This window comes from Orcinus orca, chromosome 12 (assembly GCF_937001465.1).
Source record: "Orcinus orca chromosome 12, mOrcOrc1.1, whole genome shotgun sequence".
NCBI lineage: Eukaryota > Metazoa > Chordata > Mammalia > Artiodactyla > Delphinidae > Orcinus > Orcinus orca.
This window is the reverse complement of record NC_064570.1, coordinates 49,263,852-49,279,923: the sequence shown is the minus strand read 5'-3', so window position 1 is coordinate 49,279,923 and position 16,072 is coordinate 49,263,852. Positions and strand designations below refer to the sequence as shown.

General features: G+C 58.8%; 3 protein-coding genes across 13 annotated transcripts in view; 1 reads left to right on the top strand and 2 right to left on the bottom strand.

Annotated features, from left to right (window-relative positions):
• PPIL6 (peptidylprolyl isomerase like 6) overlaps positions 1 to 1,007 on the bottom strand; it is a 34,248-nt gene extending 33,241 nt beyond the window's left edge. For 2 of the 3 annotated variants that reach the window (XM_033418708.2, XM_004264738.2), the window contains exon 1: positions 870 to 1,007. In XM_033418708.2, the coding sequence (XP_033274599.1) occupies positions 870 to 971 (102 nt within the window). In that variant the 5' untranslated portion in view covers positions 972 to 1,007. The remainder of the gene's footprint in view (positions 1 to 869) is intronic. The other variant, XM_049695316.1, reaches the window with a different exon arrangement.
• Positions 1,008 to 1,480: 473 nt separating this feature from the next.
• SMPD2 (sphingomyelin phosphodiesterase 2) lies at positions 1,481 to 4,410 on the top strand. The gene is made up of 10 exons (XM_004264737.4): positions 1,481 to 1,616; positions 1,798 to 1,894; positions 2,010 to 2,086; positions 2,444 to 2,537; positions 2,693 to 2,782; positions 3,028 to 3,110; positions 3,237 to 3,369; positions 3,465 to 3,569; positions 3,750 to 3,903; positions 4,005 to 4,410. Exons 1-10 carry the CDS (start codon positions 1,567 to 1,569, stop codon positions 4,391 to 4,393), a joined length of 1,272 nt encoding a protein of 423 aa, XP_004264785.1. The 5' UTR covers positions 1,481 to 1,566; the 3' UTR covers positions 4,394 to 4,410.
• A 150-nt stretch (positions 4,411 to 4,560) lies between these two features.
• MICAL1 (microtubule associated monooxygenase, calponin and LIM domain containing 1) lies at positions 4,561 to 16,072 on the bottom strand. Of its 9 annotated transcripts, none has more exons than XM_049695284.1 (26): positions 15,766 to 16,072; positions 15,165 to 15,389; positions 13,937 to 14,238; positions 13,636 to 13,843; positions 13,252 to 13,356; positions 12,929 to 13,033; positions 12,663 to 12,818; positions 11,838 to 11,938; positions 10,843 to 11,100; positions 10,474 to 10,589; positions 10,145 to 10,271; positions 9,866 to 9,947; positions 9,129 to 9,276; positions 8,530 to 8,720; positions 8,205 to 8,296; positions 8,040 to 8,081; positions 7,724 to 7,807; positions 7,452 to 7,608; positions 7,059 to 7,135; positions 6,502 to 6,772; positions 6,291 to 6,385; positions 5,914 to 6,027; positions 5,696 to 5,789; positions 5,416 to 5,515; positions 5,229 to 5,302; positions 4,561 to 4,837 (listed from the first exon to the last, which is right to left on the bottom strand). In XM_049695284.1, the coding sequence occupies exons 3-26, from the start codon at positions 14,192 to 14,194 to the stop codon at positions 4,689 to 4,691; spliced, it is 3,204 nt and encodes a 1,067-aa protein (XP_049551241.1). In that variant the 5' UTR covers positions 14,195 to 14,238; positions 15,165 to 15,389; positions 15,766 to 16,072; the 3' UTR covers positions 4,561 to 4,688. The 9 variants fall into 9 exon arrangements, with proteins under 9 accessions (XP_049551241.1, XP_049551242.1, XP_049551243.1 ...); XM_049695285.1 differs by having other exon boundaries at positions 15,194 to 15,389; XM_049695286.1 differs by having other exon boundaries at positions 15,326 to 15,389.

The following is a 16,072-nucleotide window of genomic DNA, read 5'->3' as shown; positions in this document are numbered from 1 at the left end:
GAGCAGGTAAGAAGTTAGGAATTTCTTAAGATTAATTCTATTTGGGAACATTTTGTTTCAAGTATCCAGCTGGGTACTTTGGGAGGTACAGACATGAATAAGGCATTGTCCTGGAGCCTATTGGGGTTTTGAAGGAGAGAAGCTTGGCATAATCTTACAACAGCATTTCTGGAGCAAACCCCAAAGAAGTGCTGAATTTTACATTTCAACATTTTATACACTTCTACATTTCTCCTGCATTCGGGTTGTAGGAATGCTGTGGCATTACTGACCTGGCCTAATTCTTCCAGTTACTTAAAGTGTTTTTCATTTTACATTGTTCTGCATGTTTACAAAGAAATGTCTGTAGTCTCCAAAGCACTTGTGGGTCATTTGTTAAGAAATCCCATAAGCACCTAATTCAACTGGAATGCAGTGACTGCTATAGAAACTTTAAAGAAAAACAACAAAAACCCTCCCCGAATGAATAGTTTTCAAAAATCACTTGGGAAAGGAGTTTGTAAAAAAATCAGCTAGTTATATGGTAACATTTTTTTCACAAAGTTTTAAAATCTATAATTTCAGTTAAAAATTAACGTAGGAAGGCCCGCGTGCCGCAAAAAAAAAAAAATTAACGTGGGATAAAATGTGTGTTATTCCCAAAAAGGTTCTGAACGATTCCTTCGCTCGGATCTCTCTTTAAAGGTAGCCCTTCTCGAAGTGTAACTCCCGCCTGGACCGGCCCTCGCCCTCTGCACGCAGATATCCATCCAGAGACAGCCCACCCCGGCCGGGACATCCCCTCCCTGAACCTCGACCCCCGCCACCAGGAGGCGCACGACTCGGAAGCGGGACGGGCCTTCCCGCCCTTGTGGTTTCTTCGCGGTTACCTCAGCGGCGCTCTTCGCAATTTGAAAGCTGGAGCTTTTGAAGAGCCCCACCACCTTCACCTGCAGCGGCTGCTCGGGCGGCGTCTGCGAGCTGCTCGCCATGGCTGCGCGCAAGGACGCCTCGGCTCACAAACATAGCGCGTCGCCAGAGCAACCGCGCGGCCCCGCCCCCACCGCTCGCCGGAAGGAGGGGGCCGGGGGCGGGGCGGTCGGCGAAGGTCCGGCCTTTCCTCAACTTTGTGCCTGTTGCTGTTGAGGCGTTCGAGAGGCTGGAGAGGGCGCGCGGGCGGCCGCCACCAGCGACGAGCTTCGGAGAAAAGGAACAGGGACCCCACGCCTAGCGTGCGTCAGCGTGGTTCGCCGCCGCCGCCCCCCCCATCCACGGACCTCCTCTGGGACCCCAAGCCCAGGGTCCTCCAGCGCGGTAGTCGCCTCCAGTCAGCGCCTGATTTCACCGCAGATCGCCTTTCCGGGTTGCCGCGCAGCCAGGTTGGGGCCAGCCGGCCGGTTGCCCGGGTAACGCGGGAGTCAGTCCCCGGGCGCGGGCACTTCGGGGCCGCGGCCTTCCCGGGAGAGCGGGAGTAGGGCGAGCACCTGTGCGCGGTTCCCCGCGGGGAAGGCCGCCCGCCCGCCGCTGTCCCCAACGCGACCGTCGCTGCGGAGGCCGAGCCGTCCCGCGCCGCCGAGCGTCCCTGCCATGAAGCCCAACTTCTCCCTGCGACTGAAGGTCTTTAACCTCAACTGCTGGTGAGTGCGCCCGCCGACCCGGGTCTGGGGCCGCCGTCCCCCTCGCCAGAGGCAGGAGGCCTTTCTCACAGCCAGCCCACGGCGCTCCCCTGCCCTACACCCTCGGGGTGCGGGGCAACCCCTACCTCCGGGGCCCGCGCCTGGCCCCAGCCGTCACCTCCCCTGCGCTTTTCGTCCTCAGGGGCATTCCCTACCTGAGCAAGCACCGGGCCGACCGCGTTAAGCGCCTGGGAGACTTTCTGAACAGGGAGAGCTTCGACCTAGCTCTCCTGGAGGAGGTGGGGCCGCGCGGAGCTGGTGTGGAAGCCCGGCGGGAGTGGGGGCGGCTGGGGCGCGGGCGGGGGCTCCCGCCCTGGGGGAAGGACCGGCAGGTATCGTCACCCCTCCCCTCAGGTGTGGAGCGAGCAGGACTTCCAGTACCTGAGGCAGAAGCTGCTCCCCGCCTACCCAGCAGCACACTACTTCAGGAGGTGAGAAGCCCACTGGCCCCGAAGCCTGATCTCAGAGCTGGAGGCCCTGGGCCCTGCCAGCCAGCCCTTCCCCGTGCTTCCTGCGCCCGCCTCCCTCTGCCCCAGCGCCCTCTCTTCTGAGTGTGGGAGCAGGAGAAGGTGGAATGAGGAAGACCTAGCTCTTCAGCTCATCAGATTTATCATCAGGCCATCCTGTCCGCCCACGTAAATGCCGTCTCTTTGAGCTTTGATCTGGGGTGGTACCAGCAGCAGAGGGAGAAACAGTAGCTGATAAGAGCTGGGAGACGAGGGAGGGGGAGGGGGCTGGGTATTTCTCTCCTTGCTTTTGTGGCTCTTGACTAGGACTTGGCTTTTCAGTGGCATCATTGGCAGTGGTCTCTGTGTCTTCTCCAAACACCCAATCCAGGAATTCACCCAGCACGGCTTCACCCTCAATGGCTACCCCTACATGGTGAGCCTGACCTCTGACCTCTGACCTCTTCCACCTCCCTTCCCCACCCCGCCGCCCCCTAACACATGGTAAAGGAGGTGGCCTTCCTAGGGCTGCAGGGGATGGGCAGAAAGAGGGTAGCAGTGCCCTGAGTTCCCGCCCCCTCCTGCCTACAGATCCACCACGGTGACTGGTTCTGTGGGAAGGCCGTGGGGCTGCTGGTGCTCCGTCTGGGTGGATTGGTGCTCAACGCCTACGTGACCCATGTGAGTGAGGGCGGCAGTGCTTAAGGCTGGGACAGGCGTCCTGGTCCTGGGAGGGAGAAGATGGGACTCCTCCTTTAGCCAGGCTGCCTTGGGGTGAGGCGTGGCAGCAGGATCTCCCAAGGCCAGTAGGCAAGGTTCACACATATTTTACCAAGCATCGTGCCAAGTGACAGATGCAAGCTTGATTTACTCCTGCCCTTGGGACCCTCAGTCTCATCTGCAATTATCTCCTCTATCTTGTTCAGCTCCATGCCGAGTACAATAGACAGAAGGACATCTACCTAGCACATCGTGTGGCCCAAGCTTGGGAACTGGCCCAGTTCATCCAGTGTGTGAGCCTGGGCTTGACAGGGGAAGTGGGATGGGGTCCAGGAACTGAGGGTGGCTAAGGCCCCACTTTTAGGGCAGAGCTGGTGAGGGAAGAGTTCCTGCCTTACCATCTTGGTTCCCCCAGCCACACGTCCAAGAAAGCTGATGTGGTTCTATTGTGTGGGGACCTCAACTTGCACCCAAAGGACCTGGGCTTCCGCCTGCTGAAGGAGTGGACGGGACTGCAGGATGCCTATCTGGAGACTCGGGACTTCAAGGTGAGGACCTGCCTGATTATTTCCCTACCTACACCCTCAGCCTCTCTCCCTCCTCCTTCCCCCTGCATCCTCATTCAAGCCCACTCTTCACCTAGGGCCCTGAAGAAGGCTGTACGATGGTACCGCAGAACTGCTACGTCAACCGGCAGGAGCTAGAGCAGTTCCCCTTGGGTATCCGTATCGACTACGTGCTTTATAAGGTCAGACGTCTCCCTGCAATGTGCCTTCAGCCTCTGTCTCTCTTCATGGCATATCAGCCTATGCTGATTCTTTGTCCAACTAGTCTAGTCTTTATCAGTGGCGGCTGGAGAATGGGATAGCCAGGAACTGGTTCTCTGGGAAAGGCGCTCTCAGAAATTTCTCTCTGGCTCTTTTTCTAGGCGGTGTCTGGGCTGTACATCTTCTGTAAGACTCTCAGAACTACTACAGGCCACGAGCCTCACAGCGGCAGCCCCCTCTCCGATCATGAGGCGCTGATGGCTACTCTGTGTGTGAGACACAGCCCCCCCCAGCACAACCCCAGCCCTACCCATGGTGAGTCAGCCCCATCCTTTTCCTTGGCCCTTCCCCATGGGGCAGCCCCATCCCTCCCTCAGACCCTCACTCTCCCTCCCCACTGTCCCGCTTTGTTCTAGGACCAGCAGAGAGGTCTCCGCTGATCAGTGTGCTACGGGAGGCCTGGACAGAACTGGACCAGGGCATGGCTCAAGGTCGCTGGTGGGCCACCATCGCTGGCTACGTGATTGGTCTAGGGCTTCTTCTCCTGGCGTTGCTGTGTGCCCTGGCGGCTGGAGGAGAGATCAGGGAAGTTGCTGTACTGCTCTGGACCCCCAGTGTAGGACTGGTGCTGGGGGCGGGTGCATTCTATCTCTTCCACGTGCAGGAGGTCAAGGGCTTGTGTCGGGCCCGAGCTGAGCTCCAGCATGTGCTGGGAAGGGCAAGGGAGGCCCAGGACCTGGGCTCAGAGTCCCAGCCAGCCGGGCTCCTGGGGCAGCAGGAAGTAGACAGAGCAGAGGAACAATAAAGCTTGACACTTTGGTGGCACTGCCTTTTTCCTTGTAGAGGCAGTGATTGGGGCCAAGGGTCGGTGTGATTGTCACAGTGTAGACCTTCAGGCTCCTACACAGCTGCCCTCCCTGCACACTCCCCCACCTCCCCCCCCCCCCCCCCCCGTAGGCAGCCAAAGTCCTGTTTACGGCAGAAGCTTTTTTATTGTAAACAGTGAGGCCTCTCCCAGGCAGCCCTGATGAACAGGGTGGCACTGTCCTGGGGTGAGGCAGTCTTCCTTGCAGAGAAGAAGACAGGCAGCCTACCCTCTTCTAGCCCTGGGGCCCTGGCCCCGAGGCCAGCTCACTGAGCCTGCGTTCCTCCTGGAAGCGGATGAGGGCATCTCGCTGGTTCACCACGTCCACTAGCTTCCTCAGGACCTGGTCCTCAGCCTGCCGGTCGGCAGCTGTCTTCAGGGTTTCTGAAGGGAGGAGGTGAGACTTACTTAGAGAACAGAGAACGGGGAGGACGGCAGGAGAGGCACAACCTAATCCCGGCCTGTGTGACTTCTACAACCCCAGCTGTTTCCCACTCTGAATTTGGTTTATCAACACTAATGGTTTTCTAGCATTGTTTAGCAGCAACACCACTTTTAAAGGAATCTTGTGTAAAAGCCCAATTGTGCAGCTGTGATTGAACTGAAGGCGCGGAATGTGGGCCTGGAGCCCCATCCTCTGGCTTCCTGCAGTTCAAGAAGCAATTCAAAAGGCAGTTCAGCCTCAGAGGTACTCAGACTAGAGGACTGTTGCCTGGGCAGTATCTGAGATCACGAGGCTTGTGCAAATACCAGCCTCTCCCCACATCCCACCTACCTTCCCGGTTCATGTAGGTTCGCAGTTCTTGGTCCAGCTGCCACTGTTTCTCCTCCAAGTTCAGCTCCTGCACCCTGTGGGGGGCAGGGATAGAAAAGGCACAGGTGTCTAGGGTGACCAAAGACCTGGCTGTGGGGCCTGGCTCACACGCCATTGCCCCCCACGCCCCAACTCCGACACCCCTTACGTGATCATGAGCTCAGCCTCCTCGGCCACCAGGCTGTTTTTCTTCTGAACAAGCTGTAGCAACTGTTCTAGCCATAGTGCCTTTTGCTGTTCGGGGGAACCTGACAAGAAGGAAGAAGAGGGGCCAGTCAGGCTTCTAAGCAGGGTCACAGGAATCACGGCATGAGGAGCAGAACCTGCTGTGGGCCACAGCCTGGTAGTCTGGAGGTCGCTGGGGGTGGAACACAGGGCCAGGAGGCAGAGGTGTCCTAGGCTCATTTATCCTCCCGGTCTTCACTCACTGCTCCGGCTCCTCAAAGCCAGCTCCAGCTCTGTGCCCTTGGCCTCCAGCTCCCTCAGGGCAGCCTCGATCTCATTTTGTCGCCGTTGGATGGCCTGAGTACAAGACAGAAGGCCCAAGAGTCTGCAGATTGCTCAAGAACAGAGTCCCGGAGGAGCTCTGATCCCCAGTCTCAGAACCCTGATCCCGTTAGAACCTCCGGGAACCCCTAGGCCACACCTGAGCCTTGCAGAACCGCTTCATCTCCTCCTCCTTAGCACGGCGCAGCAGAGTCCGACGCCACGTTGGGTAACTGTTCATGGTGCCTGAGTTCTTAGCCAAGTTCCACAGAACCTATGACAGGGTCAGGTGGATAGGGGTTGGGAAAGCTGCATTTGAAAGGGACCAGAAAGACCCTGGGCTGGAAGTGGGATAAGTTCTGATAGAAAAAGTGGAGGCCTAGAGACATGAAAGAGTCAGCCTGGGTGAGAAGACATTCAGAGTCATTTGGGCTCAAGAGGATGGGTGCTGTGGGTTTCTCCCGGGCAGGGCCAGGGTATATTTAGTGGATGTGTGCTGGCTTGGGCAGAATAGGTGGCCAGGTTCCTCCCACTCACCTGTTCTGTGTCTGAGTCCAACGGCACATCTTCCTCTGCTTCCTCGTCACTGGAGCAGGGACTCTCTTCTTCCTCCTTCTCCACGGCCACAAGAACTGAGCAGAGAAGTGGATATGGGCTGAGATCCGCAGGACCTCCCTCCCCATTCCCCACATCCCCGTCCAAGAATCCGAATACCACCCTCCCATCCCCACCCTGGGCCAGCAGCTACCTTGAGGGCTCTGGACTGGCATTCCCCAGCCCACAAAGCTTCCCTCTAGGGCCTGGCGGGCCAAGACGGAGCAGCTTCGGGGCGGCTTGGGTGGAGCCTCCATTTCCGGGTCAGGGGTGAGATGAAGGGAGGATAACCGCTGGCGTTCTGGGCTGGAGAGGCGGATCAGCTGACGGGTGGGCTGGCTTGGGACAGGAGTGGTCCCCTCCTGGGGAGCCCCGGGAATCGAGGGGCGTGATGGCATGTTATTCTCACTGTGTGTTGGAAGGTCCTAGAAAAGCCACCATATGCTCTGGTCAGTGACCTGGCCAGGGTGGGTTGAGGCAGCCCCTTGAGACAGATGTGGGCCCTGGCGTTCATTCATTTATGCCGTCTACCGAACAGCGTGAGGCAGTGTTCTAGATACTTGGGATTCATCAACAAGTAAGACAGTACAGAGATCCCTGCCATCATGCAGTTTACACTAGTGGAGAACATTCAGTTACCCCCAGCAAAGTCTCGGGCTTAGAGCCCTTTCCTCTTTCCCACCCCCCATCCCACACGTCCACAGCTTTTACCTGACTCTCAGGGCCTCTGTCGCTGCTATCCTCTTTGTGGCCTGGCTGGGGCAGGTGCTGGAGGCAGTAAAAATGTCCTGGGAAGGTGGGAGAGGGGAGGAGCCATCAGATGCAGGCAGCCCAGTGAACAGATGTTCAGTTTATCAGGGAAGGTGGGGGTGACAGGCCTCTGCATTGGCTGATAAATTTCTACCAGCCTCCTGGCTTCTCAGAACCCCGCATTTGGGGCTTTGGAGGGGACAGAGGAGACGGAGCTCAGGAGAAGAAAGTGTCATCTTCAGCCTGCTTCTACCTCATGCCCAGCACCCCGGTTCCCCTCCACCTTCAAGCTCCTGGCCCCCCCAAGCAGGGCCAGACCCAGAGTCCCTCTGAATGCCTCCCAGGCCCACTCACCATCTCCTGGGTGCTGCCCGTAGCCACTTGGCCATAATGTGGCCTCACAGATATGGCAACGGAAGCAGCTCCGGTGGAAGAAACGGCCATTGGCACAGAGGCGTTCCAGGATATAGAGGTGTTCCCCACACAGTGCACACAGATCCTCGGCACTGGCCTGCACCAACCCCCAGGCCGCAGGTCAGCTGGAGTCCGAGGCAGCTGCCAAGTTTTTCCCTTCCCCTCCCTGCCCTTCCAAGGCCTCTGCCTGCAGGCAGGGCCCCTGTTCTCACCTCCTGGTATTGGGATGGGGGTGTCACCGGTACATCAGGCTCTGGGACAGGTGGCTCCTCAGTACTTGGGGTCTCAGCCTCTACCTAAAAAGGTAAGTGCTCAGGCCCAGAGGCAGAGGGGCAGGATCAGCTGGGGAGTCCATGTGTACAGATGAATAGAAAGGACTGGAAGGGAAAGGGAGTGAGACTAGGAAGCGAGACTGGATGGTGCGGGGGGAGGTTACAAGGAGCTGGGGTGGCGAGCAAGGCCTGGGGGGACAGGATATGGGAAAGAGTACCTCAGGGAAGGGACTGTCCGGCCCCTGCGTGCATTTACCTCCACACGAGGCTTCTTGCCACCAGCATCCTCCCCATTTCCCTGCAAGAAGTCCTACGTTCTGAGCCCCCAGTTCTCCCCTTCCCCCATTCTGAACATCCTCATCACCCCAGGGATCCCCACAAGGAACCCACTGCCCAGGCCAACCCCACTCAAACTCCCCACCTGGGCCCGGGTCCGTTGCAGGGTCCTCTGCAGTTTGCCAAGGAACAGCACAGCGCTGGCAGTGCCTGGGGAGCCTTGGCTGACTGGGCCTGCTGGGAGAATCAGGGTAGATGGGGGGCCGATACTGTACCCCCCAGAACAGACAGCTATGTGCCAGCCCAGAAGGATAGAGGATACCTCTCCCAGGCTGTCCCGTAGAGGGCACGCTCTCTCATTCACACTCACACACACACACATACACACACACACCCTCCCTCCTCTCTCTCACACTCACACACACACACTCCCTCTTCACCCCACCCCGTCCTCCCCACCTCCAGGTCACCTGGGTTGTGAGGTGTGCTCTTGAAGGCACTATGGAAGTGGCTGAGGTAGGCAATGAGGCCCAGTGGGTCATTCCCTGCCACCATTGCCTGTGCGGACAACACGGGCGTGATGCCCAGCTCATGCTCTGCCATCTTCAGCGCCCAAGAAGTCGCTTCCAGAGCCCCGACTCCCTGCAGCTCTGAGGGTTCCCTGTGGGGCGTCAGGGAGAAAGGCCAGTGGGAGACCAGAACTTGCCCCATGGAAGGGGGAGAGGGCAGTAGGGGAGGGACATCGGGAAAGGGAGGAGAGGGCATAAAGGGTTTTTATTCTCTGTGCTACCTACCCCCCACCCCTCCCATGACAACAGCATCTGGCCTTGGGGGGCTTCTACCACTCACAAAGCTCTCCGTATTGAATGCATTTGATTCTCATGGGCAGGCAGAGTCAGGCGGGAAATCTATCTCTAGGGAAGCAAAGTGACTAGAGCAGGATTATTAGCAAGGGGTGGCCTGGGACGCAGCTGGGTGTGCTAACTCCTACACAGTGATCGCCCACCATTCCACACTGCCTGGAGAGGGAGGGGCTATCAGGGACCCCCAAGCCCAATGCCTGACTCACAGCAGGCCGGGCCGCAGCCGGTGCACGAGGGCACACAGAGCCAGCCCATCCGCCCAGGAGGAAGACAGGTCGGTGACGTGGACCCCTGGGTACCCAGCCGTCTGCTCCTGGCACCAGTGTAGCAGCTCCTCCTGGGTGGCCACCGACCCTAGGAGAGGAAGCCACGCTGTACTGAAGGCACGGGGGCCCGCAGAGAGAGCCCAGCTGCTGGGTGCGGGGTCTATATGGGAGGGGGAAGCAGGGACCCATGCCTACTGGGCACCAGCCTAACACTCACTGTCAGCAGCACCTCCTTCATCCCAGTTTTCTCATTTGAAAAAATCTTTCTGGCAATAAAGTAGGGGAATGAATAGAGTGAAACCACTGCTGGCCACAGAGAGGGCAGCAGGCTATGAGCTGAGGGGCAAGGGAGGCCCAGAGACTAAAAGGAGAGGCAGGTTTGGGGTCTGCAAGGCGGGAAGGGGCAGAACAGCTGAGAACAGTGCAGCTCCGCTGCCATCCAGCTGCTGCGTTACAGTGGCTGTTAGAGTGCTGAAATACTCCACACAAGTTGGCAAATGGCTGCTGCCGAGCACCCCACTGCCCTGCACTCTCCAGGAGGCCCCAAACATCTCCACCACCCAGCAGTGCTCCAGCACCCTGCTCCGCCAGCGTCTACCACTGTTCTGATCATTGGTGCTCATGCCTCACTGCTTGGTAAATATTTTGGACATGGCCCCGGAGGAAGGCCTGCTCACCAGTGGCCGGCTTTCTTGAGTCTGTCTTGTCACTCATTCTCTGCACAGGCTCCTTGGCCTCCACATCATACAGGTCTCGTACCTAAGGCAGCCCCTTTCAGGTCTCCAGGCAGGCGGACCACACACACCCCCGCCGCCCCCCCAGTCCATGGGGGAGGGGCTGCCTGGGTGGGACTCACCCACAGGGCAGGGACTGGGCAGACCACAGGAGGGAAGGCCTGACCTGGGGTGCGGGAGCTGACCCGGGAAGTCTTGGCGGGTGGTGCCAGGGGTTCTGACCTGACTGGGGGTCACGGCCCGGAGGTTCAGGTTGGGATAGCGGGAGGCTGGGTCCAGCCCATACTGGGCCACATTGCGGTGCATGTTTTCTGGGGATGTCTGTGACAGGAGCTGGTACAAGCTCTCTCTGGGGAGATGAGGGCAGGATTGGGCACAAGTGGGAGGGCACCATCAGCACCCACCCCTCCAGAAGTGCCAGGCCTTTCCTTCGTTCCCTTTTCTCTACGCCCCCATCTACTCAACCAGCATCCCCGACCCTACTCCTGACTCTTGTCCTATACCCAGCCCTGCCCCCACCCCACCCCCCAACTCCCCAATTCAGGCCTCACCTCTCTGCCAACACCTCTAGGGGCCCAGCACCCTCTGCCCAGCGCTTCACCATCCAGGCGGCGTCAAAGGCTGCCAAGAAGCCCCGGGCCACTCCAGTGCCCAGGGGCCAGAAGGGCTGCAGGGGCAGAAGGACAGGAAACAGCTCAGGGAGAGTCCAACAAGGGTGTCCACGCCCAGATGACTGCAGGGCCATAGCAGAGGGGGCCCTGACACACCAAGCCACCTTCTGCTCCTCCTTACAAGAAGCAGACCTTTTTATACCCCCTCCTTCCCACGAGGCTGCTTCCTCCCCCAGCCAGGGAACCCCTGTGCCTCCTCACAAGGGGTCTGGAGAGCCCCTCCCCAATCAGCGAACACTGACCCCTCACCTCCACCAGGCAGTCCCCAACCAGCCCCAGCAGCAGGCGGGCGCCATGCTTCTCCTGCACCCGAGCAGAGCTCTCTGCCCGCATCATGCTTGTGAAGTCAAAGGCAGAGACGTCGGGCCGCCCGTGGGCATCCTGGGCAAACTCCAGCTTCCCAAGCTTGCCGTGGGTGGCGAAGTCGGCAGCTGCCCGAGCAAAGCGCTGCAAAGCCTCGGGCGCCACGTTGGCGCTGCCCAGCAGCCGGTCGGTCTCCGGCCAGTCCTATGTGGCCAACAGATCAGAACCAGCAGGGTCAGTTGGGCCATCACATCCCCTTAGGTGTAGAAGGTACACATCCTGAGGCCCCAGGAACGGGCTTCCCCAGACTACACAGCAGTTGAAGGCTGAGCTGGGAGGAGAATTTGAATGTCCAGCCTCCCACACTCGAGCCCTGTCCTCAACTCTCAGCCTGCCGCTCGCTGGGGGTCCCAGGTCCCACCCTGCCTCCAAGGCCCAGTATCATCACTGTTACCATACACCTGCTTTGGACAAGTCACTGAACTTCTCAGAGCTTGTTTCCCCATCATTTAGAGATAACGTACCTAACTTCTCAAGGTACTCGTGTGGATTAGGTGAGAAAATGAACATAAAACTCAACAAAGTACCTATCACATAGTAGGTGTTCAACTAGTTCATTCAGCAAATACTTTCAGGGTGCTTACTACATAGCAGGCACCATTCTAGGCACTGGGAATCATCAGTAAACAAGAGACGGACAAAACCCCTGCCCTCATGGAGCTTACGTTGTGTAGTCCTGTGGCTGGTATAAGGTGTTTAGCCCAGAATATGATTCAGGTTGCCACTTAAGTCCCAGGGGAGAAGAGCTTATCGAGGTGGAGGAAGCGCCATCGCAGACAGGAGGGACTCCCTCCACACCCAAGGAGAGACTGTGTCCAGGCCTGGCCCCTACCTCCCAGGGCCCACCACCCAGCCCCTCCCTGCCTGGGCCCGGGCCCCACCTGACGCAGCACCCCCAGCCGTAGCAGGCACTGCTTCTTGGCTGTCATCACAAAGTAGTGGGTGTCATCCTTGTAGTACACGATGTTCTCCAGATCAATGCCTGTGGGGATAGGGCAGGGTACGAGGAATGTGCCTCGTCATCATGTGTCACCTCTCCAAATACCCCAGCCATGCTTGACCTCTGAGACCTGGGATCACAGCTCAGCCTGCAGCAGCACCTCTACCCACACACACACAGGGGGGGCCCATGAGTTCTGGTGGCACAGCGGACCATCTGTCCCAGGCCCAGGAGGCCTAAAGGTGTGGAGCAAAATGAGAAACTTGGGTGGGGTGGCAGCTGGGCGATGTGCACCACATAGTCCACAGGCTTGCAGAGGACAGCCCGGCTTCTCCGACCGGGATGTGCACACTCCAGGGGGCGTGGCAGTGCGAAGCCAAAGTAACCATAGGGCATCTTCTGGAAGTACCACTTTCATTTTGAATATATAGCATTTTGTTTTGCTTTGTTTTTTTGAATTCCTGAATTTTATTTTATTTATTTTTTATACAGCAGGTTATATAGCATTTTTATATTAAAGCATATGTAAAGAAGCACAAAGCAAAATCCCATGCATTCTGCGAGAGATTTTTAAGACTCGTCATGCTGGGTGGCTGAGTGGGGCTGTGGCTGCTGAATCCCTGGGGGCTCAAGTTCTTTGCTGCCATGACCACAAAGATGGAAAAGTACGGGATTCCTTGGACTGTGGACAGGTCTGAGAGGGAGAGGTGGGAGGCAGGCCACAGTGAGGCACGAGGGGGGCAAACCCTGTGAGGGTGGTCCTGACCTGTGGCTTTAAGCAGGCTCTGGAAGAAGCTCTGGTTGTAGATCCTGGCCACGCCGCTGATCTCGGGCACCTGTGTCTCTTCCACCGTGCGCCCGTTCACAAAGTTGGCCGTGATGCCAATGGCCAGTTTGCCACGCATTTCCCGCACTGTGAAGCCTAGAGGTGGGGACAGGGGGGTGGTGGCAGGAGGTCGACTGGTGTAACAGCCTAGAAAGGCCCACAAGGAGCTCAAGATGCTGGCTTCTTCGAGGGAAGGGATCACTCACCTTCAGGGACGAATTTACCTCCAGCTGCAGAGATGAGGACATCAAATTCATAGATGGCCAGTTGGGCTGGGGGGCTGGGCTGGAGCTGGGCACGCCAACCACTCCCTGGGGCAGAGGGTGTGAGTGGCACAAAGGTGTGGAAATCTGAAGGGGCCCCTGTATTCCCAGGACAATCCAGTGAAATAATTAAATAAACGTTTAAAGGGCTTTATGGTTTAGAAAGCAATGACACGCTGTCTATCAACTTACACCTTCACAACAGCCATGGAAAGTAGGTAAGGAAAAAAATACTTGGGGGTCCTCAGGAGCAGAGAAGTACTTACCCTTTCTGGGAGGGGGCTGAAGGCCAGTGAAAGTGACACCCCAGTGAATTTCCACCCCCAGCAGTAATGCAACTTTCAACAAAAGCAGCTGAAGTTGCCGGATGCCTGGAAGGGAGAGGACATTAGGAACAGGGACCCCAGGTTCCCACAGCCTTCCCAAGCACCAGTGTGTTCCTGGTCAGAGCCGGAGAAGGTCTTAGAAATCACTCAGTCCAACTGCCCATTTTACAGGTGAGGGCCCTGAGTCCTGAAAGCCGCCTGGCTGAAGTGAATCTTATCCACCCTGCCTCTTGGCCGGCCCAGCAGCAGCCCCCTGACCCCCTCCACTGGCCTGTCTCTAGGCCCAGGCTCACCCGCCCCTCCAGGCCACCACATGGTGCTCACTGATGTGGTCCAGGGAGCCTGTGCAGAAGCGCCCATAGAACTTCTTGGCGCCGAGTGCCCGAAGGTCATGGATGGTGAAGGGCCAGAGGTGGAGCACGTTGTGACGAGAGAACTTGGTGCGCTTTTCCACCAGCACCACTCGGGCCCCAAGCATCGCCAGCTCCACAGCAGCCCGCAGCCCACAAGGTCCAGCACCCACCACCAGGCACTGCGAACACACAAGGCAGCATCGGCATGGCATCTGGCCCCTCCTCTGACTTCCCCCACTCTCCAGGCCCCATCCCAGGCACCGGGTACCCACCTTAGTGCCGGTGCAGGCCCGGCCCTGCTGGTAGACAGGCTGGCTTGCTCTCTTGTCCAGCTTGGCCCACAGCGACTTGGCACTCCAGTAGTTGAGCTGGGCCTTGATCTTGTGGTACTGGGGCAGCCCCCCACCGGGCTCCAGCCCCAGGGCCCTGCATAGCCCCTGGAAGCTGCTCAGCACATCCTGGCACAGCTGGGCCTGCAGGACGCTCTCAAAGTGGGCATGTGCTGGGTTGATGGAGGTGGGTGAGGCCATGGAGACCTCGGAGGCTCCCAGGGAGGGGCAGGGGCACGTGGCTGCTGGAGAGAAGGAAGGAAGAGAAGAGAAGAGGCTGGAGAAAGGAGGAAGGGAAAAGGAAGGGGAGGAGAAGAAAGTCTGGTATCCCCAGGGAGCTCCAGGTCCAACCCTGATTGGCTCTGCTGCTCTCTGCCAGCTGCTCCAGAGACAACTGCTATCCCTTCCACTCCAAGTGAAATTTGCCAAATTTGGAAATGAAAAATCAGCAGTCCTGGGCACAGAGGGCACGCGGAAAGCCAGGGAGCCTCCGGCTCAGCCTTCTTGCTCAGGGATCTCCAAGCCCTGCTCCATCTCTGGGGCCCAGGGGACAGGAATTCTTACCCTGCCTTCTCGGGGCCCTGGAAGCAGAGCACGGGGAATTTCTCGGATGTGAAGAGGGCAGCGTGCCCAGGAAGAGAGCTTTCCGTGCAGTACAGACAGGGACAGATCTAACACCGGCAACCCCAGCTGCTAGGCACATGTACTGCCCTATCTCACTCCAAGCCTCCCTGTGCCCAGCACCCTCGAGGGACTCAGTGTGACGCTGGGTGTGCGGTGCATCTTATGCCAGGGGCAAAGTTCTCCTCCTTAGCGCTGCTCATTGCCTCACCACGGGGAGGAGATGGTCTCTAACCCTGTAGGTTCCACTTCCCACCACCAAAATACTGCACGGAACAGCCCCAGGATGTTGCATCTGACTGAGTAACACACAACTGGGTCTATTTCTGACTCACTGTGGTCAAAATACTTCCCTTGTGACTTGCCACTGCTCCAGTGGGCCACAGTACGGCTGGGGGACTGCGGGGGCGACAGGGCAGCAGGGTTCGCCCCTCCCAGCTTCCTCTCACTCCCATTGACGCCCCACCCCATCCCTGCATGCTCTCCCAGGAATCTCCCGAAACAAGGCCTCCCTTTGTCCCCTTCTCCCTCGCTCGGGCCCCCACGCAACTTGAGGGGTGTTGGAGAGAGCTTTCTCACGCTGGGACCCGGAGGAATCAGAGGGCACGGGGATTCCTGGAGAACTGCCCACGGGGGAGTTCGAGTAGGAGGGTGGCACTCATGGGGGGAGATCCTTGGGCTGATCCCCCTCACGCTGCTCGGTCGCCTCACCGGTCCCTGCCCGAACCCAGCGGCCGGGCCGAAGCAGGAGATGAAAATCGCCGCCGCAGGTCACCTGGATGGGGGCGGACGGAACGTCAAGAAGGGCGAAGGTCTCTTTTAGGGGGTGGGAAGGAGGAAGACCTCGGCGAAGTGGGGAGAGGGGGGACCCAACCTGGAAACACCAGGACAAATAATGTGCGAGGGGTGGACCGGTCTGGAAGGATGGAGAGGGAGCTGGACCACTGGCAGCGGGGGTCGGGGGTACTCACACTCCAGACCGTACAGTTTGGAGAGGGGCTGAGCAGGACGGAGGTGCAGAGAGACGGGCCGGACCGGCCAGGCGGAATTCAGGAGCGCCGCGAGCCACATTTCCCCGGAGGCGCATCCCTACTCCTACCCCGGGCCTCCGCGGGCGGGGGCCGCACATTTGGCGCAGCTGGACAACTTACCCGGGGGCTCGGGAGCCCGTAGGGGCCGCTTCCTGCCAGGCGGGCGTCCCAGTCCGGCGGGTTGGGGGACGGGGACGGAGGAAGGGAGTTGGAGGAGACGCGGACCAAATGCCGGGATTGCAGGGCAGCACGCAGTGTGTAGGCTCCCGCACCAGGGCACGCGGCCCGCAGAGGCTTTATTCGCGCCTCATTAGCATCTCATTACCCGGCGTTTCCCGGCTGGGGGCAGCCAAGGGCCCGCCCATGGCTGCAGGGTGGTGCCCGAGGGCGTGGCGCAGCCGGCGCCGCTTTCCGCTTGAGGGCCGAA

Excerpts from the sequence above, each read along its gene's own strand:
- MICAL1 (XM_049695284.1), bottom strand. The coding sequence starts at position 14,194 with ATGGCCTCACCCACCTCCATCAACCCAGCACATGCCCACTTTGAGAGC. Across the intron at positions 13,034-13,251 it reads TCAGCCCCCTCCCAGAAAGG|GGAGTGGTTGGCGTGCCCAG; the intron begins GTAAGTACTTCT and ends CCTCTGCCCCAG. Across the intron at positions 10,272-10,473 it reads CTAGAGGTGTTGGCAGAGAG|AGAGAGCTTGTACCAGCTCC; the intron begins GTGAGGCCTGAA and ends TCATCTCCCCAG.
- SMPD2 (XM_004264737.4), top strand. The coding sequence starts at position 1,567 with ATGAAGCCCAACTTCTCCCTGCGACTGAAGGTCTTTAACCTCAACTGC. Across the intron at positions 1,895-2,009 it reads ACCTAGCTCTCCTGGAGGAG|GTGTGGAGCGAGCAGGACTT; the intron begins GTGGGGCCGCGC and ends CCCTCCCCTCAG. Across the intron at positions 3,904-4,004 it reads CAACCCCAGCCCTACCCATG|GACCAGCAGAGAGGTCTCCG; the intron begins GTGAGTCAGCCC and ends GCTTTGTTCTAG.